The sequence below is a fragment of the Falco naumanni genome, chromosome 6 (genome assembly GCF_017639655.2).
Source record: "Falco naumanni isolate bFalNau1 chromosome 6, bFalNau1.pat, whole genome shotgun sequence".
Taxonomy (NCBI): Eukaryota; Metazoa; Chordata; class Aves; order Falconiformes; family Falconidae; genus Falco; species Falco naumanni.
In genome coordinates this window covers 23,042,682-23,069,834 of record NC_054059.1, presented here as the reverse complement: position 1 = coordinate 23,069,834, position 27,153 = coordinate 23,042,682, and the positions used below count along the sequence as shown (strand labels likewise).

At 37.1% G+C, this 27,153-nt stretch overlaps 1 protein-coding gene across 4 annotated transcripts in view; it reads left to right on the top strand.

Annotated features, from left to right (window-relative positions):
• Positions 1-26,824, top strand: part of FBXO25 (F-box protein 25) — a 30,302-nt gene extending 3,478 nt beyond the window's left edge. The window contains exons 1-10 of one of the 4 annotated variants that reach the window (XM_040597818.1): positions 572-633; positions 6,044-6,153; positions 7,528-7,577; positions 9,795-9,887; positions 14,150-14,243; positions 14,982-15,166; positions 17,065-17,247; positions 19,334-19,477; positions 22,841-22,867; positions 25,608-26,824. In XM_040597818.1, coding sequence (XP_040453752.1) covers positions 611-633; positions 6,044-6,153; positions 7,528-7,577; positions 9,795-9,887; positions 14,150-14,243; positions 14,982-15,166; positions 17,065-17,247; positions 19,334-19,477; positions 22,841-22,867; positions 25,608-25,697 — 999 coding nt within the window. In that variant the 5' untranslated portion in view covers positions 572-610 and the 3' untranslated portion in view covers positions 25,698-26,824. Of the gene's footprint in view, positions 1-571; positions 634-6,043; positions 6,154-7,527; positions 7,578-9,794; positions 9,888-14,149; positions 14,244-14,981; positions 15,167-17,064; positions 17,248-19,333; positions 19,478-22,840; positions 22,868-25,607 lie in introns of those variants that run through there. The other 3 variants (XM_040597816.1, XM_040597817.1, XM_040597819.1) reach the window with 3 other exon arrangements.
• Positions 26,825-27,153: the final 329 nt, after the last annotated feature.

Below are 27,153 nucleotides of genomic sequence, written 5' to 3'. Positions count from 1 at the left end.
TGAAATGTTACCTGGAAGTGAAGGAAGACTTTCTGCTGATTGGGTGTTGGATTAGGACTGTTTAGGGCAGTCATATAATGCCTTTGCTCCAAATAATTAATGGTAGTTTTACAGTAATGCTTTTAACACAATAAATAGACTATGTTCTCCTGTAGAACAAGTGAGAAAGTATTAGTTAAATGAAGTAATACTTGGGGCAGGTGCCCAGAGACTGGTGTGATAGAAATTTCTTTGGACAAAGATACTTTATACTTGGTTTCTCCACGAAGTACTTCTCAGGGATAGCATTTTTGGCCATAAATTCCAGCATAATGTGCTTATAATGAGAAAACGGAATATTCAGTGTTGTGTTAGTCCAGTAAATGACACAGTAATTGATCTGACTTAAAGGGAATTCACTGGCAAGCTAGGACTTGCTGTAGTCATACACCTGTGTTTTCTAAATTTGTGAAATAAACTTCAAGAGTGTTATCAGACAATGAAGAATTATTATTAAGGTTATCTTGACCTGCTGTTTTCTTCATGCTTCCTTTTCTTTCTGTGTTCATCTGTCATTGAGCTTATTTGGACTTCTTTTTCCACAGTCTGGCTACTGTGGATACAAAAGAGTATGCTTGTCTGGAAGAGTGTTCAGTAAGCCTCCAACATAAAAGTTGCCTTAAATACGTTTGAGAAAAATCTTTTCTTACTTCTTTCTTATATCTTTAATAATATAATTGGCAATTGAAAGGAAATCTAATTTAATTTTGATACCTATTTGCACAGTTACTAAATAATTGCATCTTGCTTTAATGAATGTTCTTTGGCAAGTATAACACAAATGATCATTGTCTGTGTGAATATAATTAAGACTTTTGCTCTTCTGATCCTAATTATATATGCATATATCTTTTCTCCAGAGAGCAAGATTAGGTACTTTTATTGCTTCTTCAAGCAAAAATACTACACATTTTTTTCCCTTAGTCTTGAAACAAGTTAGTATTGAACTCCTCTGAAGTTGTCTTGCTAGCAACAGATTTAAGTCAACTCTTTTTGAAAAGATATGGGCATAAAGTTCAGGACTAAAATAGATACATTAGTTTGAGGAGGCTGGCCATGAAATGTTCTGGGAGCAAAAAAAGTTTTCATGAAGTCTGAGGTGTTTCATGACTTGGGTTTCTTAGGCTAGCTTGCCAATTTCTCAGAATCCTAATCTCGGGGACCAGCCTAGTCTGCAGCAGATGCCCTCACCTGTAGCGATTTCCCAGGTCCCCACCTTCATCTTGCACTTCTACTTAGCACAGACAAACCACAGCATATTCTGTGGTCCTTCCCACCACAAACACCCCCCCTCCCTTACTTCTGCTTCTATCTGTTCAGTTAAAAACGTATGTTGTCCCAACTTAGACTACAGAATTCAAGTTGGTACTTCTTGGCAAAGTAGCGCTACTTGGGAGTAATTTCATTACATCTTGCACTTTGGATCTGTGAGTTAGCCTTTGCTACTAAACTGCAATTAATCTCTATTTGCACAATATTATAGAACAGTTCAGGGTGGAAAGGACGTCTGGGGATCATGCTCCAAACATACTCAAAGCAGTGCCAAGTGAGGTCAGGTTTTATAGGACCTCGCCCATTTGAGCTTTGTGCATTTCCAAGAATGGAAATTCCTCTCTGGGTTCCTGTTGTAAATTCTGTTACCCTCACTGTGATTTTTATGTTTTGGTTTGTTTGTCATCTGTCCCTGTTGGCCCACCACCAATATAGTAAGAATTTCTCTGACCACAGATTGTGTCTATTACCACTTGACTTATTACTGCCTACCTCCTCTAACCTTACGCTCTAGTTCTTGTTTATACCCTCATATTAGATATTGACAGTAATGACGTTTCCCTCCACCAGCACCTCTTAAAACTGAACAAGCTTAGTTCTCTTACACTCATGCATCATGTGCTCTAGTACCTAATCACCTTGGTAACTCCCCGCTGGATTTGTTCCAGTATACTAATGTTTTTATTACTGTGTTGGGGAGCCCCAAACTAGACACAGTACTTTAGATGCAGTTTCTCAGGCCAAATAAAGAGGGAGGATTGCTTCTTTCAATCTGCAGGAGACCCTTTAATTATCTAAGACCAGGGTGAAGTTGGCTTTATACAACATGAGGGCACACTGCTGACCTGTGTTCTGACTATTATTCACAAGGGCTCTGGCTCCTTTTCTGCAAAACCTTTTCCTATCCAGTCTGCACCCAGCATATACCCAGGCATGGGATTCCTCTGTTCAATCTGTAGGGCGTCATACTGCAGTGTGTTGTGTCTTGATGGCTGGTTCTCTGTACCATCCTAAGCTATTTGGAAACAGTTATCTTCTGTATCTTGGATAGATAGCTCAGCTTAGGATATTTGTTAACATGGTGTAGCACTGGCTAAGAATGAGGCTTGATAAAATGTTTCCTTTTTTGTGGAAGAAGCATAGTAAACAAAACATAAGTACTTATTTGCCTCTTTAAACTGCCCTGTTAATAGGGGTGATGATGTGCGCCTGTCTGGTTGTCCTAACAGGGTTTTATTTATTTTCACCCATTAAATGTCATAATATTTTTCACCAAAATATTCTGTAGAAATCTATGCTAAAGGGAGTACTTGAGTATTGTATTTTAGGGAGCAGTTACAGCAGTTTTCCCTTAAAAAGAAATAAATTCAAGCTATGTAATTGACTGAAACCCTCTTTCCTTTTACTTGTATTATTTTCTGTGAGAGAAAGTATGGATAGTTACTTGCCAAATACTTTCTCTTCAGAATTTAGGAAGGTCTAATTGCAAACAGATTCAGAAATGAACCTTCAAGACATGTAAATAACTTAAATTGAAGCATGTAGTATTTGATTAGTCATCATTAGTCAGTGCCTTGGTGAAACCATTTGATGAAATTAGTCAGAAATGGTGGATCTAATGATAACTGTGCTTGAACAAACATAATCACTTGTGCAGGAATATTTTAAATTCTTTGGAATAATGCTTCAGTAGTTGCACTTAATTAAGTTCCATTTACAGGAACTGAGATGGGGAAAAAATGAGAGGCTGCCTTCTGTAGCTCTTGCTCATTTGGATAATTAATATTTTTATGTAAGTGAAGAGTGCCTTATATCCAAGGTAAACAGCAGCTGGAAATGTGGTTGAGGCAGTGCTCATTAGAGCTCTGTGGGCTGAATGTCGGCCACCACTATGTGAAGTTTGTATCTATAAATTCTAGCACAGATATATATTTCCCATGTCATGGCACTGTGTCCTTGAAGCTTGGTGGGGGAGAGAGAAGAGCACTGCCTTACAGAATTGTATGTAACTACGTGTCAGAAACCTGCAACTGAACAGTAAAGCTGTCTTATGCTTTCCTTTTGAGGTTAAAAAAGAAAAAAAATAATCAGACTAATAAGATTTCATCATGATGATGCTCCTTTTTTGTGCGTTAGACTCATATGAACTACTTGCTCTGGCAGGGTAGTCATTTGAGTCTGTGGTATCTCTTGTCTAATTCTGTAAGTGAGATACAGTGCTCACAAGAGTATTTTTGGCGCTGGATAGAAGTCCTTGGATTTGAATCTAGTCTTAGATAATTTTGGCATTTTACAAATATATTGTAAGGTCATTTTGTGCAGGCGCTTTGAGTCTATTCTAAAACACTTAGTGTGTCTCTGTATGACTTGAGAGCATTCCTTCTTCCATGCAAAAAGAAGCAAGGGGATGAGGAAGAATAGCTGGGAATTTGCATAGCCCTGTCAAGTTTTCCAGCATTAAGTGTTGTACTGAAGAGGTTATTTAAATGCTCCTATGAAATTGCATTTTTGAAAAAGCTGAAATTCTTGCATGTTTTATGTAGCGTATTGTAGTTCTAAGGTTGCCAGGTACTTTGCTCTTAGAAACTTTAGAATAACTTCTTATGAATTCATCATCAAGACAAGAAAGTAAGAATAACTGTAAATTTGCATTCACATGTCATGTGCAGTGTTATGATAAAAATGTTAAATTAAGGCTTCTGCTACACCATGTGGCCTGTGCAGGACTTGATTCAGTTTATTCTTAGCTTGGTGTTTGGGGTGGGGTGGGTGGATGGAGGTGAGCAGATAGGCAGTGGTTGCTTTAGGACAGGCGTCCTCAAACTACGGCCCCCCAGGGACCTCAATCCGGCCCCCGGTATTTACAGAACCCCCCGCTGGGGTTGGGGGGGAAACCAAGCAGCCGCAGATGACTGCCTGCCACTTCATCCACGCACTGGCCCCGTTTAAAAAGTTTGAGGACCCTTGCATTACGAAATGGTGGAGCAGCTTTGGTACCCAGTCTGTATTTCTGTCCCATTCTTCTGATGCCTGTGGGACACTTGCTTTAATTCTTGGGAAGAGACGTAAAAGTTTGTCAGGAAGAATGGTGAGTGTTATAGATCAGTAGATAAATATTCTCCATGTGAAGTGGAACAGAACATGAGGGAATAAAGCCTCATGTGAGAAGATCGTCAGAGAACACTAACAGTCAAATTTGTTTTTTCTGTAAAATTACATGAATTCCAGGAATGTCACAGGTGATTTTTGAATGTAATACAAGGGTGTTTGAAATAGGCCTCTTCATCTTCACAATTCCTTGTATTAATTGTCTGCCCTTAAGCTGCCTTTGAGGGGTATGGGTGGGCTTTAAGTCACTTAAGGTGTGTTACTGGCCTAAATTGCTTTCTAAGGACACTTCCTCTCCAGTAACAAAAAGAATCCTGCCAGATTAACCCTCCTTGTCTAAAGCAGGCCTTCAGGAATGCTGCCTCCCCTCTTCTCCCCTTTGCACTGGGTCAGTGAGAATGGATGTGTTTCTGTATCAGGCCTTATCTCTAGTCTTGTATCTGTTATTAGGATGATAAAGCTAGGTCTGGGAACTTTGGACTCTATTTCTGATTCTGCAATAACTTCTCACATGACGTGGCAATGCAGTCAATACGCTCAAACATAATTAAATTAATGATTTTAGTGAGCTTAAATTTCCTTTATAGTAGCTTTGGAAAAAAACCCTTATGGATTGAAATGTTACATAATGCTGGGTCCTGCGCTTGGGTCGCAACAACCCCATGTAACACTACAGGCTGGGGGCAGAGGGGCTGGAAAGCTGCCCAGTGGAAAAGGACCTGGGGGTGCTGGTCGAGGGCTGGCTGAACATGAACCAACAGTGGTGGCCAGGAAGGCCAACAGCATCCTGGCTTGTGTCTGAAGCAGTGTGGCCAGCAGGAAAAGGGAAGCGCACCTCAAATCCTGTGTTCAGTTTTGGGCCCCTCGCTTCAAGTTTCTTTATATGTTTTCAATATATCTAGATAGTGTGAGCGTCTGTATATATACACATGCAACTATGTCTATCTATACACTATATATAAATTAGTATAGTCCTCAGTGTTAGGTTATGTAGTTAACTGTCAGAAGTGACATAGGTATAGTTGAGGCCTTCTGGGAAAGAGGGGACTAGACCTCATGGTTCTTGATGCCATACAAATCATTGGTAAAACAGTACTGTGAAACCTGCGTTATGTACAGTGTAGGATTCAGGCTTTTGTTAAAAGACTGACTTTGCTCCAAAGTTGACAGTAGTGAGAGAGATGTCTGTATTTGGCTTTCTGTGTTTGCAAGGGTATGTAATAATTCTCCACTGACTTTTACCTGTGGGCACAGTTTTTCAAGGCTTGGTTCATTTCAGATAATGAATTTTTATACACCAGAACTTTGCAGACAGCCAGTTGTCCAGGAGGTACTGTCTCCTCAGTAGTCCTTCCTAAATGTCAGTAATGATTTACAAGATACCTATTGGGAAGATACTTTTGTGTATTTAATCACTATGGCATAAAATTTCAACCCCCCTGGGAAGAAAAGAACAAGACCGCTTCTCTGAAGATACATGCTGCTATATACCATCAGATAGACAAACATCATCAAAAATACGGTATTTTTTTTTCCAGCTGGCAGACTTTAATGCAGAGAATTATAAGCTGTATGCATCTTAAATATTTAATCACTGCTGTTCTAATAAATGTGTTTATTTCAGCATCATAACTGGTGATGATGAGGATGAAGAAATATACAGTACTGAAGATTGTGAGTTTGCAGCCAAGAAAAGGAAAAAAGATCATTTTGGGAGTAACACAGATTCACAGTGTAAGGCTGGGTTTTTTCATTTATCTTGGACTATTAGAGGTTCAGCAAAATTTTACAATAGCCATTCAGTTATATATATCTACAGAGTAGCTTTCTGAATTATGTTTACTTTTATATTGGCAACAAATTCTGGTGTCAGATGTGATACATGTTAATTGAACTGTAGCATTGATTATCTACTGTGTGATTTTTATTATATTTTTTCTCCAAAGATTCAAAGGTAATTCATTTAAGAATAGTAATTCCTGAATAATAAATATCTTCTGATAGTGATCACTGTTTTGGTTTTGGGCTACTTTTAGATTAAATTCTTCTGGATGCTTATGGAAGCTTCTGCTTACTAAAGCAGCTATCTTATTTTTGCTTAATTCAAATTCTGATTAGTGGTACAACTCTGAAATCAGTTCATAAAAAAAAAATCTCTTTTCATAATACCTATAGCTCTTGGTAAAGACTTTATCAGTGTTGAATTTCTTGAAGAAAAGTCCCTTTTTCTAAAAAAAAATAAAATATGAAAGCCATTTTGTCTGTTATCATTTTTAAAAGATGACCTGTACTTTGGAATGCAAATGTGTATGACAGTAAGTAAACAGTGAAATTGAGAATTTGGTAGAGTAGGGGTTTTTTTCTTAAAAAAAAAAAAAGTAAGTTGATTTGCAACTTTTTGGTGTTTCTAATGCCTTGATCTTAAAATGGCCTCCATTATTTGTATAATTCCAAAATTTTAACAGAGGTGGTCTTGCAGTATCCTGCAAGCTTTCCTGGGCTTGCCTGAGCTTAAAGTATTTTGAAAGATTCAAGTGGCTGTACGTAAGAGCATGCTTTCGTTTGACAATATACTAAATTTCTGAAAGCTGAAGATCTGCCTAGTTGCCTTTATTTATCTTGTATAATTGAGTTCGTTGCACTATTCTGCAACTAGTTGAACAAAGTGGATGTGCAGCAGGCACATTTACAGAAGACAAATTAGAGGGGTAGAGTGGTCAGGAACAAAAAGATAGCTTGTTTTCTGTACTTTTCTGTGTTAAGTGGGAAGGAGCCTGTTAGATTAAAAAAAAATCAGAGGTTTTGTAGGAGAAATTAACTGTTGTTGGTACACAGTTGACAAAAGTTGTGCAACATCTGCCGATTGTGTGACAACTCTTGTGTTTGATTTAGAAAACTACTTAACTTTTCCTATATTTTTTTAAAGTACCTAACTTGTGCAAATTTGTAGTCATCCTTTTCAGCCTTTATAAACTTCCTTTGTTAAAACTCTTCTACCAGCTCTCCTATATTATGAAATGTTTTATTGAGGATGATGTTTTCTTCATTTTCTTTCTAGAAGGCATTACCTAAAGTTGAAGCCTAAAAATGCTTATATTTTTATTTTAGGTTTTTATCGTGAAAAATGGATTTATGTTCATAAAGAAAGCACCAGGGAAGTAAGTCCTGCATACTGTGGGTCAATTCCTACAATCTTTCTGCTTTTTAATCAACAAATAGTATATTGAAATAATACATTTGTGCTGTGTGGTCTTAGGGATTATGTTCAACTCTTTCTTCATTGTCAACATAGTATACCTGCATGTGGTGAGGCAAAGACAGCTAATAAAGTGACTTTCATGTGGGTCAATGTGGTAGAGATGTGGGAACTTGCAAGGATGGACATACAGTTGTCTGCTACTTCTCCAAGCCCGTCTGTGTCTATCTGTACTGTGCGTGCCTTTGAACTAAAATCAAAAGTATTTGCAAAACCAGGGTCACATCTCCAAAGAAGGTGTTTGCAGGCAGCTGCCTGATGTTTTTGAATTTTTGTGTAAGTTTGAATATAAATAAAACTTCAGTTTCAGACTTCACAAAGTCTAGATGCTGTCAGTTTGGGATACAAGCTGTATCAGTCAATTATAAAGGGAACATGAAAGATCTTGGAATGACCTCTTGGAAAGCCAGGAGTTAAAATACATCCATTGTATGTAGAGATAAACAGTCTTCAAGTTTGAGTTCCAGTTCTGTGTTGATTCCTATGGTTATCTGGGGTGGGTGGAACTTGGACACAGATATGGATGTCTTTCATCCACACAGTAATGTCAGCCAGGAGAGAGGCAAGAAGGTGAGTGTGGTGATTGTAGCCATGCAGGCAAAGTTGGCTTTGCATTTTGGAGCTGAGACAGACCATAACGAGCTTTGTACTCAGGAAGAGCACAGTGGTGTGGAGAGAGCTTACATAGAAGAGGCACTGGAAGACTTCACCTTGCAGGCCAGTGACCTGGAGGCTGCCCTTCTCCATTTGAAGGGTATTACAAAGCCTTTCACCAGAGCAATAGCCCTGTTTCCCAGTTTTATCTTCATCTGTGATAGATGTAGTTACTTACATTGGTCTGCAGAAGTCTTGAGCATGCCTTTCCCTTTGTACCAACTCAAATTTAGGCTAAGAAGGAAGGGGCAATGACAGACTGTCACCAGTCACTATGGTGTTGTGAATTATAAGGTTGTTAATTTAAGTTTTCAAACTACGTTCAGGCCAAAACACAAACTGGTTAAAATCACTCATTGCTGTTATTCATAACCTGTATGTTGGGATTATTTTTTTCCCCTACTTGTGCAGAAGTTGGTGTACTAGTGGTATGTGATTATTTGCTTGGGTTTCTTATCCATTCAGAGAGAGGACAAAGTATTTTGGTGCACAAATTAGGTTATTCTTGTGACTGCTCTTGTCTAATAATTGACAATTCACTTCTGTTTTTAAAAAATAAAACAAAACCAGGGATGGATAGAATTAATCACCAATCTTTTCAAGTAATTTCTTGTATAAATTCAAAAGCTTAGTATAAGAAGTTAAAAGTGAAGTAGCAGAATGAAAAAAGAAGGAATAAGCATACCTGAACCAAAAAGTTCAGAACAACAATTTACAGTAATCTAAATAGAGATTCTAATTTTTCTCACAGTTTGTAACCTTACTTGGTTTCAAAATGGCTGTCTTGCAGCTAGGATACTTATTTTCCTAAGTGGGATACTGAATTTTAGGGCAAAAAGACAAGAGTAGGAATGTCTTGATAAGAAACACATGAAATATGCTATGGGAGAGCACTGAAAATAAAAACAAAAACAAAACATGTGCAGGTGCTTAAGAAAAATTGTACCTAAACTTATAGTACACAGCAAATAAATTCTACATGTTGAGGTTATTTGTTCTTCCAGTCCCAGGAAGTAGCTGTGTTCCTACCCTCAAATGTGAACATAAACTCTCAGTTAATGCTTATAGTTGTAAGCTCGGAGCGCTGTACAAACAAGCTCTACTTTGTGCTGAGGCAAATGGGGAGTGTGATAGCCATGAGAGACTGCCAGCATTGTGGCCATGCAATAGTGGAGTATATTCCTAGGACACCCAAATACCAGTGATTACAGATTGCATGATTAGTATGAATTTAAAGGCCTTGCTGTTAAGTAATATTGCCTATCTACCAGTTAGTTACAAATAGCCTATCTGGATTCATTTGTTCTAGAAGAAATTACATAAGTCTTCATTTCAGATACATTGTATTTCAAGGGAGCATGGTATACATAAGCATCAGTTGCATGGCAGAGTGTTTTTCTGAATATTTTCCTCAATTTTCTTTGTTGTTTCTTCCCATTTAAAATGTATTTATTCTTCTTCTCAGAGACATGGCTATTGCACTTTGGGAGAAGCTTTTAACCGCTTAGACTTTTCAAGTGCAATTCAGGACATCAGAAGGTTCAATTATGTGGTCAAAGTAAGCTCTTTATTTTATATGTGTATTTTAAAAATGCATTTGACTATGTGCCTGTGTGTACAAAAGAAATACTTTTGCACTGAACAGCTGATGATTTGTGACTGTATAAATAACCTGTTCATATGTAATTTATACTGCGTGAAGCAACTTTTAAACTGAGTAATTTTTCTTTGGTGAGAACTCATTATTGCCCTCTGAAAGCCTATAGCTTGAGGAGGATGGTGTTGGCCAGTATGCTGTGTGTTTACAGGGAAACACTGATGGTAGTTTCAGTTGTTGTTCATCAGCCTGGGTAGTGAACTTTTTCTTTAAAGGCAGAATAATTCCTATACAACCAAAAATAGCAAAGTATAATGCATCTTAAATATGCTTTACTACATCTTACATGCGCTTAAAATAGCAGTTTTCAGAAGAATATTTGATGTGCAAATATTCTTCAATTTGTTTCTTTTTCAGATTCTTAAGAGTCCTATGATTCAATGCGCACTTGTGTTTTGTTTTTTTTAATCTACAGCAAGATATATATGCATTTAACTTTGTTAACATTCCTTAAAACTTGAGACTGCAGCCTGAACTTCCTCGGTGCCTAACCAGCTCCCCACTTGGAAGTACCTGTTCTGGGAAATACTGATCTTTTTCTAGCCCCAAGTTTTTTTGTCATCTAACTGGAGGTAGTAAAATGCATGTTTCAACTCCTAGAGAAGCTCAAAACGTGAAGTGTATCAGGACCAGAGTTTGGCTTGATGGTGAGGCTGTTCACAAGTAATGTAGTGGTTGGAGTGCATCCAGAACTTGAAAAGGCACAAATCAGAATTATGTACCAGGAGAAACCTCTTTCCACTAGAGCAGGGGTCCTCAAACTTTTTAACCAGGGGCCGGCGCGCAGATGAAGTGGCAGGCAGTCATCTGCGGCTGCTTGGTTTCCCCCCCAACCCCCGTCGGGCGGGGGGTGCAGGGGGGTCTGTAAATACCAAGGGCCAGATTGAGGACCCTGGGGGGCTGTATCTGGCCCACGGGCCGTAGTTTGAAGACCCCTGCACTAGACCATGGGGTATTTGGAGAAAAGATATATTCTACCCATCCTTGCGAAGCTGAGACAGTGTATTATGTTTCCAGAAAACAAGAGATGTTGGAACAAAGGAAACAGAGGAAAAAGGATTTGCTTCGAGGCTAGCAGTTGTGGTACTTGCCTGTTTTAGTCTCATTGTAGATTTTTTGGTATATGTATGCATTTTGATTTAGAACATTGCTTTTTAATGTGGTTTTGGGAGCAGAAACAAGAACCTTGATCTGTCCCAAGACTTTTCATACTTAAACAGCAGGAAGAAAAAAAAAGCACCCAAAAAAGGTGATCTGTCTTATAAATGGTGTCATCTTCAAGTGTCTCACTTGAATAATAAACAGGTAGAATGAATCCAGAACTAGAATTTTACATTATTTTTAGATGCTGCAGTGCCTAAGCTGAGTTGCTCAAAACAGTTGATCGGAACAAAGTGCAGAGTCTAACATAAGTGTGTTAACCAGTTTCTCTTCTGTTTGCCAAAGAATATAAAATGGCTGGTTAGTTAGCCAGGCTTAAGATTGTTGAGAAAAGAGCAATATTTTAAAATTCAGAAACTTTGCTTTCTGATCCAAACCATTACTAAAGTAATGGTAGACCCTAAGAAGTTAGGGTAGATTTTAAAATAGCAGGAAGACTTCCAAAATCCTTTTAACATTTGAGAATGTATTTAAAATTTTAAAAACTTTAAATTGCTTTACAGTTATAAAAATCTATTTATATCTTTGCATCAGTTCCTCAGAGGTGATGGAGGCAAACTGACTTATCAACAGGTACGGAAACTGTACATCTAAGACCTTAAAGTTACTGAGCAGCTAATAAATGTGATCCATATGAATATCAGCTGCTGCTCATTCTGTAGCTGTAGAACTTGACTTGAGAAACATTTGTGGTGTTGTATCTAACAAAACATCTGTGTGGATGTCAGTAAGGTGAAGTTGCAACAGGTTTTTAAATAGGATGTTTCATCTGCTCTATCAGTTCTTAAGCCAGTCTGCAACTGAGACCTAATGTAAGAAGCGGGTCATCCCATCCCTGTCAGCTTTATACAAGTTCTTACTTCCTTGAAGTTTCTAATGGTGGAGATGTTTTGTGTAGAACTCATTTAATGCAGTGCAACAGTTCCTGTTTCTTCTCCTCAAAGAATTATTCCCAGTTACACATGACCAAAATGATGATTACTTTCAGTTGTGTTGTTCTGCTTGTTGTATTTGAGATGGCAAAATAGGAATCAAGAAGGCTTTTTTTAAATACCTAGCCCTTCTAGATAGCTCTTTGTTGTTCTCAGACCACCAAGATGATCCGGATTGATTCTCCAAGTAACTAAAAACCTCCCAGTCATTATTAAAAGTTGATGTAGATGTCTGCTCAGGACTTCTTTAGGGTGGGCAGTGGAGGGAGGAGGTAGGTTCAGCTGTTTTCCTGTAACTTTGTGCTGTAGTATAATGGTACCTTTTTAGCTGTTGTGTCTGATACATTGAGTTTGATACAGATGGTCTTTTTTCAAAATGTTTCCATTTGAATAAACAGTTGATCCATTCCAAGTTATCTCTAGTAGACAACATAAGCCATGGCTACACATATTGGTAAGACTGAACTTGTGTCAGATTGTTGTACTTGTGGATCTGCTAAAATTGTCTTAATACTTGCATATTAACCTTCACTGAAATTAGAAACAAATTCCACTTGGATGATTTTAATAAAGATTCCTTGATTTGATCTTTAGTCTGAGTGACATAACTGAATGGGTTTTTTTTCAATTAATCAAGAGAAATGTACATACTTGTGGCAAACTGCCAGAAACTTATAGGTGTGCGCTAAATTATTAATCAAACTAAAAGGCTTTGAAAACACCAAGAAGGAGGTCCTGATATCTAGTCTCAAAAACTGTATAAATAATTACTTGTATTAAAATACATCAGGAGACTTATTTCCTCCTTTCATAGCACATAATGTTTTGTCAGGGATCATGCAGAGAAGCCAGAAGGAACATTATTAAATCAGGGAGAGAACAGGTGTATTCACTCATCCTCCAAAGGAAAATTAATGTTGAGTGTAGTGTCAAATCAGTATTTTAGAAATGAAGATACAAAATAATTTTTGGCAGGCTTAGTATTTGTTCACTCTCTCTGCTAATAGTTGATGCTGTCCTACAAAGCACAGCTCTGCTGGTTTATGTTTTCAGCACTGTAGGGGGATGCTGGTTTCTGCCCCTTGCTTTCCCTTTCTGATTTATTGAGAACACTTGTTTTGAACTCAGCATTATGAATAACAATTGTAAAGCTCAGTGCCATACTTCTAAACATTGTGATACTGTCATAACATTGAAGTCTCTCTTAATTCGTACTAAGAGACCATTTTTTGTTGAAGAGGCAATGGGCCTTATCAGCTACAAAACTGAATCTAAAATGTAAAAGCCAAGGCGTCAGAATGGAGCAAGGGCTGCCTCTAGTAGCCATAGCTTGACATTCATGTGCAGCAAGAACTTAAGCTGTTCTGGTTGTTTTCTCCTAGGCCATTCCCTCTGTTCTCACCACTCTTCTGTTCACAGTGGTTCCAGGGAAATGTTTGGACAGCTAGGAGATCCTTACTATATAGTTAAGGGAACGTTACTAATACAGTATATATACAGCTCATTATTATATTACTGTGGTTTCTTCTGCCAGGGCCTTGAATGTGGGAGTAATAGAGAATTTTTCCCCTCAGTTTAGGTAAAATACAGCATTCCTCTCCGTGAGCAGAAGGTAGTGCACTGAGTCCATCACACTTCAGTTTGACCAGTATGACACTTTAACTCAGGAATTGGAGATCTGGTAGTTGGTATCAGTTCATAGTGATGTTCCTGGCCACCGAATTTTTCAGAGGGTTCAGGACCCAGCCGCATCGAAGACCACATTTCTATTTGTGAACCTCCCTCCGTTTTTACATTAGAGCACAGGCACATTGTCTTTATAAGCTGCATCACAGAGATATAGTATTTGTATGGTATTTTGAAAATGTGCATCTCTTTGTGAGTTGTTCATGGGATGCCAGTGGGAATACCTAAAGCTTTCTGCATTTGTCTTTGTTTTCTGAACTCTGTAGTTAAGCTTTCACAAAATTTCAGGGCTCTGAGCTGTTGTAGATGAATGTAGCTACTGAAAGTGTGTATTCGAAACCGTCCTTTACTTCTGTCATTCTGAGTTTTAATTCTTTGTCCTAGCTTTTGCAGTTAATTGCAAAATCCCAGTTAACTTCACTGAGTGGTGCAGCGCAAAAGAACTACTTTAACATTTTGGACAAAATTGTGCGGAAGGGTAAGACCTAAGGTTTTTTAATTACCTTATTCAGATTGAATTGCTGTGACTAAGCTATCAGTTGATTTTAGTTTCTTTTTGTTGGCTTTATTATAGTTTTTAAGTTGTGAGACAAAGCAATATAGCATATTTAATTAGTGAAAAGTTTGATACTTCCCATTCCACAACTGCAATAAGTTGTTTTCTCTTGATTATTGAATCATTTCTGTTGAAACAGATTGGTGAAGTTAAATGAGAGTTAGATTCTGTTCAGAAACTGTTGTCCAGTATTAAATTACACTCTTTATGAAATGTGAAAGCTTTTAGATTAGTAACATTTGTTTTTCAGTTTGCGTGAGGTACTGAGATTTAAAGTACATAACTGCTTTTCCTTATTGTTTATTTAAAAAAAAATAGTGAGAAAAACTTTCTGGTAACCACAGAAACAACAAATGGAGGTGTAATACTATCAGATCTGAACAGAAGAAAATGGATTTATAACTAGTTGTTCACATTAAGTTTATTAAACGCATAGCATGAAGTGCTACATCAAATTTGCCTGTGAAGTTGTGAATTCTTGATCTTGCACTTATGGAACAGTATTAATGAATATGGTGGTGGAAATCAGGCAGCTAGTTGCACACACACAGTTGAATTTTAATTACTTAATCTAAAAAAGTGTTGATTAGCTGAAGCTAACTTTATTAGCTTGGTTAACTGAGTTAACCAAAATTGTATTTGGTTTGCTTTGTTTTCCAGTCATGGAAGACCAATATAATCCACGATTAATCAAAGATCTTCTACAGGATCTGAGTTCTACTCTCTGTATACTGATTAGGGGAGTAGGAAAATCTGTGTTGGTAGGGAACATCAATATTTGGATTTGTCGATTAGAAACCATCCTTCTATGGCAACAACAACTAAAAAACCTTCAGATGAACAAGGTATGTTATTAAGTCATGCTAAAAAGTAATGGGGGAGGGGAACTATATTGAACTTTGGTTTATGATTTATAAGTGAACAGTTTTAGCTGTTTGTTTTTACAGAAGTAATTTGAAATTAATTAAATGGAATCAACTTAATTTTCTAACATTTTAATAGCTCTTTTGTAATGAGGGCTGCTACATTGCCTCTTTTGCTGGTTTGTGGTAAAGCTGTATAGATTTAATTGTTTTTCTCACACAAATAAATTTCAAAATGTGTGTCTCTAGATTGTTAAATAGAGATGGAGAAAATACCAATTTTTAATTCCAAAGTAAATGTTCCGCTACGGGGGGGTAAAAAAAAATCTAAAAGGAATTTTAGAGGTGGATCAATAAAACAGAAATAAAATATTCAAGTAGCAATTTTACAGCTGTATTCATTAGCACAATTGCTGTTTGTGAAAAAAGGATAATGACTTCAGCATCTGGATTCTAATCGTGTAACTTCATTCAAAGCATGTGGTATGCACTGTTCCAAGTTTTTATAGTGAAAACTTTGATAAGCAGGCAATTTTTTTAGCCTGTCTGCATTACTCCTGGAGGAAGAAATGCTGCAAGATACTTGCTCACAGTGTAGACACACAACTGTTTCATCTGTTTGCTTTCACCTATGAAATCTTGAAATTCTTGCTGCGTGTGCTGGCTGTCTGAATAGAACAGCTAATTTTGGAATAGAAAGGAGAAGTTGAGAGCCCAGTCTCAGCTGTTTTCATATGCCAAGCAGCCATAGCATAGACAGTTTTGAGACACCGCAGTTGCTGCATTTGTTTCTTTCCAGTGTGACTCTTCAATCTGAGCTGGTTTACTTTGGTTGAGATAACTGATAAGAAATTTTGAGTCTGTAGTGCTCACATATTCCAGAACAGCACGATAATCTCAGAGATGTTTATAACAGATGACACTATGGAAAGATTGTGAGATGAATGGTTGTGAAATAAACTGATACAAGTGAGAGCCTCTAGAGTATAGCTGCTGTGCTGCCAGCACCTTGCGACTAGGCAGCTCAGCTTAGGTAGGGCCAGCAGCTACTACCCACACTCCCTCCTTCACCAGCTGGGACGTTGCCTCCAGGCGCGTTGGGCTTTGTGCCATCTGACAGTATAGCTCCAGGTTGAGTCATGTAGGAGTTGTGCTGTAGGTTACCCTGTTAAAGTTCAGCAGAGGTGTATGCTCTCAGTTCAAGCTTTCTCGGTGCTCTGGTCTGTCATCCCTTGCAGAATTCCTCATTTATATATGAGGGGAACTATCTCCAGACATCAGAAATTAACATCTATTCTGTCTCTGCCTTTTTCATATTTTCATTATGTATTTCTGCTCTTCAGTCTTGTATTCTGTCCTCTAGTTGACTTAAGGGAAATTGACATGTGCTCTGTTTCTCAATAAAAAATAATTTATTATAATTAGTTATTATAAATAACTGGTTTATAATTTTATTATAGTAGAGTTTTAGAACACTTCTCTCAAAGATGGAATTGAATATATCATAGTTTTAAAACTATACTCTTGAACTGTTTTCTGAGAACAGAATTGTTTTAAAATTATTTGAAATTTAAGTAAAGAATTAGGATGTGTTTATTTTAACAGTAGGAAATGTTTAAGTTGTAAAGCTACAGTCTCTAGCTTTTTCTGTACCTGTATACATTGTTTTCAACAGCAGCAGTTAAAGAATAATGGTAGCCAAGTAATCAAAGTATCACAGAATTAACCGTAGATATTACTCAATCGTTCTGTACAAACTAAACTAAGACAAGAGATACCTCTAAAGTAAGAATCTTATTTGTACCTTGTGCTGTCAGGATTTTGTAGTTAAAAAGTCTTCAACTCTTTGTTTGTTTGTTTGTTTTTTGTTTTGTTTCCAGCAAGTCAACAATGGTCTTACGCTTAGCGATCTCCCTCTCCATATGCTGAACAACATCTTATACAGGTTCTCTGATGGCTGGGACATTATTACTCTGGGTCAAGTGACCCCAACTTTGTACATGCTTAGTGAAGACAGACAGTTGTGGAAAAAACTCTGCCAGTATCATTTTGCAGAAAAGCAGGTAATACTCTGTAATTTGCATAAATGTGGCCCTTATCTTTGTGATATGGTATACTAATAAAGGAGTGTGAACTCACCCTTTTTGAGGTAAAAATGCAAGTGTGTGGTAATAGTGAAAATGTCTTTTTGGGGCCTTGGTTCATACTAAAAATTGTATTCAGCATGCCTGTGAGTTTGAGATAATTATCAGACTGTGTCCTTGCATTATTTTAAAAAATGTCTACTGTAAGATAATTTTTTTAAAAACTACACAGTCCCCAACAAGTGCAGTAGAGGATACCTCTAAGGTGTTTCTAATTTTAGTACCTGAAGTAGAACTTCTTTTATTAACCAAGGTAAGCGGACACATTGTTCAAACTTTTGGGCTATGTGCATGTCTGGTAGAACCAAAATTGGGGTTTTGCAAAAAAGAACAGAACAAATTACTCAAATTTTGAAACTAAGAACAAAAGAGAAATTAATTTTCTGTGCCTTTCTCATAAAAGGTATTAAAGCAATCTAGGAATGCCTTCAGAACTGTTGTCATTTTCTGACAAGTAATGTATGCTGGGATAGTATCAGACTAGGTGAAAATAAAGCTATGAAAATAGAAGTTACCTCATCAGAGCTGGAGGAAGAACTTTAAAAACCTAGTACATTCCAGACTGGAGAAAGTAAAAATCTGCATTCTTAAATCTGAGAGATTGAAGTGGTACTGTTTGGTTTGCAACTACCAGATTAAGTACTATTATAACAGGAAAGGTAGAAGTGAAGATTAATTAACTCATGTGCAGTTGCCCCAGATAAAAAATTTTGGTGAGATGAAAGGCTTTAGAAAGAACTTTATGGAGAATATAGACAGCCAAAGGCAAACTGAAAAACCCTCCTACGGCAGCAGCTCTGAAGAATGCAAGGTGAGGTTTTAAGGGTAAATTTAAGCTTAATGTAGCAGTTGGGTGGATTTTGAGGCTAGGTGAGGTAAGCTCTATTGAACAGTGACAAAACTGGTTGGAGAGGAAGCTGTTATACAAAGGTAATGCTGGGAAAAAGGTGACTTAAGCATTTTGGTAGAGTTGGCTAGCCTTGTGCCTTATAAAGGACACTTGGAATGCATTAGAAACACTGTATACTAATTGTTCACAATTAATTTCTTACTAGGTTATTAATGATAGAAATCTAATTACTTTGTTTTCCACTATCAAATTCTGCTTTCTCTGTTTAAAAGTGTGCTACCTTAATAAGCTACAGAATCATATTGGGTTGGTTTTCCTGTCCTCTGCAGTGTATTTGTTGAACCATTGAAATGCCCACAAAAACATATTTGAAGTCTGAAGAGCGCTTTTGGAAAGAATGAGAACTCTACACGGGGAAGCTATTATGAAACTAAGTGAAGTATAGCTGAAGGCAGGCAGGGCTGTTCTCTTCATTTAGGAGCTGTCAATGAAGAGAGCCCTTAATGTATTGGCATTGATCCACACTGAGCAGAACAGAAGCCTTTTACAAATACATACTTAATAAACCTTGGCTGTGCATTAAGCTGTGGAGAAATAGCCATTGTGCATCAGCTAATCTTTATTTGCAGATTATGTCCTCAAGAAGTACATAAATCACTGATTAATGCTATCCTTCTAGAAAGATAAGTAAATGAGAAAAATAATCATATGTATACTTTTAAAATGAAAGAAAAAGAATTACTCAAATCTATACTTACTGTCTTAACAACCACCATTTGAAATGCACAGTAATTTAAGAAAAAATCTCATTCCTGAGTGTGTTTTTATAAGGTATAAAAGTAATCACTTACAGCGTCATTGTTTCTGTTACATGGTTCTTGACTATAATTAGAATCATTTCAAGACAGTAGAATTAGATTGGCTGTGTATGGCCTACTTGGCAAAGGTGCACCCTTCTATTTTTAGTGGTTTACCTTCCATTTTTTTGTGGCTAGATCTCTCTCGCTGCTTTGCATAGACATGTGATGTCAGATTATTGACTTCAAAGAATTCCAGTTACAAAACTTCAGTTTAACTACCTTCCCCCCACTTCCCAGTCCTTTACCTGATTTGACTAGTTCTTTAACAATTTTAAAGCTTTAATTTTATGTCTAGTTTTGTAGGCATTTGATTCCATCAGAGAAAGGTCACATTGACTGGAAGCTGATGTACTTTGCGCTTCAGAAATACTACCCAATAAAGGAACAGTACGGGGATACCTTGCATTTCTGTCGACACTGCAGTATTCTGTTTTGGAAGGTAAGAGCTTTAAAATAGATAATCAGAAATAAGTTCAAACAGCTACAGGTGATCATCTTGTCAGATTTCTCATGTAAACTTATGTAAAATGTGATTAGACAACTAATATTTAACCCTTCTAGAAGTTTTATAGATATTAAAACAGTATTAAATTCCAAAGTAATTCTTTATCTGGCATTCTTGCCTCTTGTTGGCTGATAACCTCAGTACTTAGAATTGCAAGGAAAAGTGTCATGTGGAAAGAGTTGCACTGTGTCATCTTGTATCTATTTACTCTTATGTGAAGTTTTAGGAACTTGTGGGAAGTTAGGCATTTTATGACATCCCTTTTCTAATGATGGCATGGCAATCAATTTATCACTAATGAGAATTTATTACTGTAGTATTCCTACCACATTAGTGTAAAACTGTATTTTTATAGTCTTGCTTCTGTCCCCTGTGAAGCTTGGAGGAATGTTTTAAACTTCATTCAGAATGCATTTTACATTGATTTTGATGTTTACCATGAAGCATGTTCTGTCTTAGAATGGTTTTAATTTCTGTAGGGCATTTTCATGTTTAACTTGTGTGTAAACACATATTCCTGCTTTTACTTTGTGTTGCACCATAATCTAGCCTTCTAGTTAGTGAGACTTCTTTAATTTTGCAGCTCAAAGACTAAATATGGGTAATGCTAAGTGGACATCAGAGCAAGAAACGTTTCAGAAATCTTGGAAAACACTTACATTCTAATTCACAAAAATGAGTTGCTCTTGTGTCATCTTTCTGTGATTGAAGAGGAGTTGCTTTTTTTGTTTTAAAATTAGGCTGCTTAACAGGATAAGCTAGCTTTCATAGAAGTAGCATGTTGATGTTACCTTGAAGTTGAATGTTCCTGATATCACAGGTGCCTTTCCAGGTATTAATATGTTTTGCTAAATTAATAGTAGGAAAGCAGGTAGTCGGAATTGGCTTCTGCTGTGAAAAGCTTGGGCAATTGCTGAAGAACTTGTGTCGAGAATGACTAAGAGCAATTCAAGAGAGCCAGAGAGCTACTGGAGAGGGTCCAGCAGAGGGCTATGAAGATGAGGGGACTGGAGCATCTCTTTTACGAGGAAGAGCTGAGAAAGCTGGGCCTGTTTAGCATAGAGAAGAGCAGACTAGGAGAGCAGATCTTACTAATGTGTGAAAGTGTCAAGAGGATGGGGCCGGGCTCTTTTCAGTGGTGCCCAGCAACTAGATGGGGGGCCACAGGCAGAAACTGTAACACAAGAAGTTCCATCTGAATATGAGGAAGAACTTCTTTCCTTTGTGGGTGCCAGAGCACTGGAAGAGGCTGCCCAGAGAGGCTGTGGGGTCTCCTTCTCTGGAGGCATTCAAAACTCATCTGAACACGATCCTGTGCAACCTGCTTTAGCAGGGGGTTGGACTAAGTGATTTCCAGAGGTGCTTTCCAACCCCAACCATTCTGTGAATCTGTGAAATACATTGTTAAACAAATTGATTTCTGCACAATCAGCATCTTATTGGCAGGGACACAAAGAGGTTCACCATTGGTCTGAAAAACAGTCCTCTGTTTACAGGTCAATGTGAATATAGTAGTGCTAGTCACTGAGTTATGTGGGGGGAAAAAACAGTTCTGCTTCTTCAAGTACTTGTATCTCTATCCTCTCCTAAGCTTTCTAAAGGGATATGAGAAGCAAAGTGGGGGGGCTGTGAGACAGGAGGTACTTTATTAGTTCTAGAAAAATTCTGCGAAAGGTGAAAATATTTCATTCAGAATGCATTTTACATTGATTTTGATGTTTACCATGAAGCATGTTCTATCTTTGAGGATGATTTTGTTTTTATCAGGCTTTCACAATTTATTCAAGCTTCAGTATCATACTTGATTAGCCAGATTATTAGATTAAATATGTATATGAGTGGTTGACATATAATTGTATCTGTAATGTACAAATTTTTGTTCTCAACTGAAGCTTTTACTCTACCTAATTCCATTGGGTGTATAGTACAAAAACCCATAAACCAAACACCAAAAACTTTAAAAGAGAAATTACAGTTACTTTACAGAGGAAAAGTAGCAAATGTTTGAGTTTTGAAACAAATGAAAGCACTGGGTCCTTCAGTTTATAATATGTAAAAATTTAGTTTCTTCTTTTAACGGTACACTTCAAAAATTGGGCAGCTTTAGCTTTCAAGGGCATTCAGAAGAACTTCAGGCAAAGTGAACAGTTCTTGGTATTTCACTTTTTTTTTTTTTTTTTTTTTTTTGTTCTCCCATCACTTAAGAACAGAGCAAAACATTGAAATAGTTGCAGAGGGAAAAGTAATTAAGTGAACAGGGCATGAAGACTAGCAGAGCTTAATTTCTTTTAACTTAGCTGTGTTAAAGCTAATAAGGAATGTGACTGCTCTCCATAAATTCTTCTCGCAGACAGAGAAGGGATGAATAAACTTTAGACTACTTTGGGAAATTATTTAAGTTAAGGGACACCCTTGATGCAAATCAATTGTAGAAACTAGTTGTGGGTAAATTTGTGCTGAGAGTTAAGAGTTTCTAAGAACCGAAGCAGCGAGGTTCTGAAGCAGCCACAAAGCACAGGCCTAGCTACTGATGAGCAGAATTTTCATCACTTTATGGAATTGATAATAGAATGTAATTACTGGCAATGTGAGAGGTATGCACACAGAAAATTCTTTAAGTCCTGCATTTTGTGTCCTTTCAAGAACTTTTCAGGAAGCAGCCCTTGCATTCTTGTATTTGTTTAAAACCTGTGACCATAGTAATGTTAAATACAAGGAGGAGACTCCCAAATTCATTGTAGGAAGTGATGTAATGGAGCATCTTGTACTCTTCAGTGTTACAGGGAATGATTATCAGAAACACTTCATATTGAATTACTATCTTTGAGAAGTGACTTCTTGGTCCGTGATGAAAGTGAGAAAAATACATAATTTTAGTAGTGTAAAAGTAATGGCAAACTAATTATTAACTGATGCCTCTGTGAATGCTTTTTGTGTATACTGTTTCTTCTGTTCCACTAGGCAACCTTGCAGTTGGGGGCAGCTCTTATTTTCTTAGCTCACTCAGTAGCACATTTCAGTTATCCTAGAGATGGTCAGAGAAGCTGAAATACCTTTTCTTCTTTCAACATCCAGGGCTTCATGTAAAATAGTGTAATTGTTTTGCATAAGTGGTATGCTTCACACTTGCTTTTAGTTGTTCTGGGGCTTGTGCTGGGTTCTTCAGCTGCTTGTGATCTGCCACAAGAATAAGACTATTTTTCTAAATGGCGTATGAACCTTAGCCTCAATAAACCTTAACTCTGCTTCTTTTACTTTATGGCTCTTCTTCCTGCTTCCTTCTTCACGATCTGAAAGGACTACCACCTTGCTTTGTTACTCAAGGTATTTCTTGTGTGTCTCATCTGTTTTCAGTGCTTACTGTTCTGTAATGTCAAAGTGAATAACATGTTCATTTCTAATTGTTTGATACTCTTTGTTTTCATTTTGTTTCCCCACAAGAGTTTAGCAACAAGAATACTTTTTTTCCTATTTTTCTATTGGATAAGGTAGTGATGACTTTCCATCTCAGCTTCTCATCAGATTTCTATTTTACTATTGACATACTCCCTGTTAACGACATTTAAACTAGGAACCATAGGTGCATGGTGCCAGTGAGATCAGCTAGATTTTGCTAAGAAATGAGTTTTCTGCATTCATTGTTATAAACTGTTTTTGCAGTCCCTGCTGTATTTAACTAAGTACTTAAATCTGAAAAGAGTAACGTGAACCTCAGATAACTTTCTGTACCGCAAAAGTACTAAACTTGATTTTACTCCACTTGGAATGCTGTAGTCATACATAGTTCTATGAAGGAGTCTCTCTGAAAAGAAGTTCCCAAAATAGTCTGCACTGTGACTTGGGAGAGTGGAAGGAGGCAATTATACCATTGCTTTCCGAATAAAATAATGGTGGAAATAACTACACAGAAAAGGACTGTGGCTCTAGAGTTGTTATGGGTGCTTCTTAATGTCCAGTTACGATAAAATTTGAGGAGGAGAACAACTACAATTGCCAGTAAACGTGGTGAATTTTCTTGTTAATTCAAAAGAATTCTGTTTTAGCTTTAAGTAGGTACATTGAAAATAAGTACAATTTAAATTATTATTAAATACAGTTTCAAGGGAAATACATTTTTCTTCGAAGGAGGAATACTCATAATTACAGGAAAGTTATGATTCTTCCTTTTCAGTCCTCATCACTTTTTTCCCCACTGTAAAATTGCTGGGTTTGTTTTTAATTAAAAATTTTTAAAACATCTGTTTCTACTGTTGTTTTTAATAACTTAAAACCCCAAGAACTGATCTTACTGAGTCTTATTGGACCTGTAATTCCTGACTGAGCAGAGCTTTCAAAAGCATTTTTATGATGATGTGCAGAACGAACAAAGCAGATATCATGTTACAAATTCAGTCTGAAATATTTAGGAGTATAAATAGGCACTAAAAGAGGATAAACTCTAGCTTCTTTTCCAGAATCCTAATTCTGATGGTGTGTTTTGTGGAAGCTAGGGAAGTAACGACAGAACATTGACATGGCAATGGGTGGAGATGATAGTTCATTAGCAACTCCCTTTAAGAGTGTTTTCTGCTGTGGTGTATCTCTTCCTTGCAGATGTCATCTGAAGATGAAGGTGTTAGGTTTAATGCTTACAGGTTTAGTCTTCTGTTCTTTTTTATCTGCAGCTTCCCAAAACAAGGCCTTCTACCCAGGGACTAATCTATTTGTCTTCTCTTTTTTGGCGTTTTTCCCTTTGTCATGAATGTGACAACTGGTTCTTGGGTGATGTTAAAGGAATTATTTAAAAAAAAGTGAGAGGATGAGGAGGTGATATACATAATATTTTCATGTTGTCATCTATAGACTTAATGGAAAAATACAGATAATATATCTATAGATATTTTTATTGGAAAAGCTGAGTAGGACTTAGAATGTGTTTCACCTAAGTGCACTGGTGTAGCAAAGACTTTGGATGGGAATGTGGCATCTTTGCCAGCACTTCCCTTATTTCAGTTTCCAGGTGAGAAGAAAAAATTATTTACAGGTTCTTTCCTTCTATGTACTGAATTGCACGTGTCTTCATTTCTTTCATTTCCGTAGGAAATGAAGTTTGCAGTGGTCTGTGATCTACTTATCATATATTTACTCTGGTTTTCTTGCCCCACATGGTAAATTCACCAACACTGATGGAAAAGGGAGGGGAAGCCCCTTAAAACCTGAGGAGGACAGTTTCTGAGCTTTAATATTATTGATAAATGTGTTTAACCTGTCCACTGAACTGTCGGGGACCTTCTTCTCATTACACCTCTAGCATTTCCTTCCTTTAGAGGGTTCTAATAAGGTGCACAACTGAACTTTTCATTTGAAGAGGAATTTGAATCTTAAATAATTGGATAATTGTGCTGAGTTCAACTTCCTGCAATAATCCTATAGAAAACACTACAGGCTTAGTGAATTTGTAATGACAAAGCCTTTCCTGTCCATCTTCTACATTCCTAACTTGCCTGGGTGCTAACTTCTGTTGTAAGGCAATGCTTTCAGGTGGAGAAAAGGTAGAAGTGAAAGAGGAGAAAAAAACGTTGGGGGGAAAAAGGAAAACAAGCAAGGCAGAAAACCTCTTATGACCGAGACTTCAAACAAGTCAAAAAAGGTTTTTTTGGGGAGGAAGTGTGTGCTGTGCTTCACTTTGAAAGCAAGAAGTTAATTTTCTACCCTGAAGTAATAGTTGATTTCAGAGTTTAATTAAACAAATAGTTTAGGTTCATACATTTATCAAAAAATAATGGATAAGGATTATGAAACTTTTTAAGAGCTCTGATTCAGGTTCTGCTTTTGGTAGGAGGGGTTGGGTTTTTTCCAAAACCTGAAGCTACCACAGTCAAACTGGAAAGGCTTTTTTTAACAGCTTAGTCTGAAACAGTTAAAGAAAATAAAAAGAGCAAGTTCCTATCAGTTTGTTTACAGTGGAAGTAGTTCCATGTGCCCATATGTGAATTTTTGCCGTTTGTTTGTTTTAATTGGGGGTGAAGGGAGATTGTGGGTATGGAAAGAGAACTTAACTTTTTTTTTCTCCTTCATTTTGCAGGATACAGGACACCCCTGCACAGCCAGTGATCCGAACACCTGTCTCATGCCAGTATCTCCTCAGCATTTCATAGATCTCTTCAAATTTTGAAATGTTCGGTAGCTGTTCTGTGTTTGTGGCCATTTTTGTGAAGAGTCAGGCAGGATATACTATGCCATGTGTGCAATATATTTAAGTGTAATGTTTTGTTGTAGCTTAAAAAAAATAAGATGGGTGAGACTATCAGTCAGGTTTATTTGGTGTCTTGTTTTTGTGCAGAGAAGAGCTGAGGGGGAGACATCTTTCTTTGTCAGGAAATCTGCAGTGGGCTTTTTTCAAGTCCAAGACAGACCATTTTAATCTCAACTTTAAATCCATTCTTTTGACGCCTTAATAGTTGGTTAAAATTATGTGGGGGAGTTGTGAAAATTTGGGGAGAGTTAAACTACTCTTACTGAGACCAAAGGAGGGGCTTTTTTCTTGTTTTAATCCTTTCTTTAAGCCACTATTTTCAAAACATCTCCATATAATTTGCACTATTAGAAAGAACAGGCCAATATTCTCTTGGACTCTTAATACATCAGTTACCAAGGTGGCATTAATCATTGTGAGCTAGTAAATAAATATAGCTGTGGCTTTACCTGTTGTTGAAACTATGAATGAATGAAATCAACCGATCTTGGTACATACATTATGCAAAAATATTTTTCTTAAGGACTTCTTTAAATATATAATCTATCTTGGCACATTCCTGATAACTCAAGAGACAAATCTGGGGCTACTGGGAAGTGCGCTTTTTTTTTTGATGGTAGCTACAGTTTACATTTATAGTTTGGTATGTCTACACATACAACTGGATCAATTAATCTTCTAAGAAGACTACATTATTGAAATGTAATGAGAATGGAGTTGCTTGTTTCCAGACTGGTACAGTGGCAGGAGATTACCAACCGAGGTTCTAACCTGACAAGTCTTTACAAGTTATGGGAAACCCTGAAAGTCGATCTGAGCTGAAGCACCTTCTGTCAAGGTAATCAGATGATAAATTTTCCAGGAAGCTATTTTCTTCTATTCTGGAGAACAAAATTAATTGTTTGGCTTAGGCAGGTAAAGGAAAAATTAGGGAAGTTCTGGGTTTGTCAATGAAATTTAACAAATATGTAATGTACTATATTCTGCACTTGCTTGTTCTGAATCTAGTTTTGTACAGCGTAATAAATCATGGTTTTTATCTATTATTCCTAGGAGTCTCTTGTGCATAGAGATTAATCAGTTCAAATTTTCGAAGATCTTTCTACAACCGGTCCTCAGTAGTAATGGGTAATGGAATGAGAAGCATACAAGCAGTCCAAGTGCTACCGCTTTTCAGTAATTGGTTGTATTTGCACTTTTTTTAATAGGACAGATGGACTGTTAAGAGGCTGCACGAGAAGAGGGGAATATTTATTTCCTCAGGAGACAGTTTTATTCACTTTAACTTAAATGTCAGTGGTTATAGTGACCTAATACATTGAATTTGCTGATAGGTGGATTTTTCAATACAGGGTTTTTTCGTTCTTTCAATTAA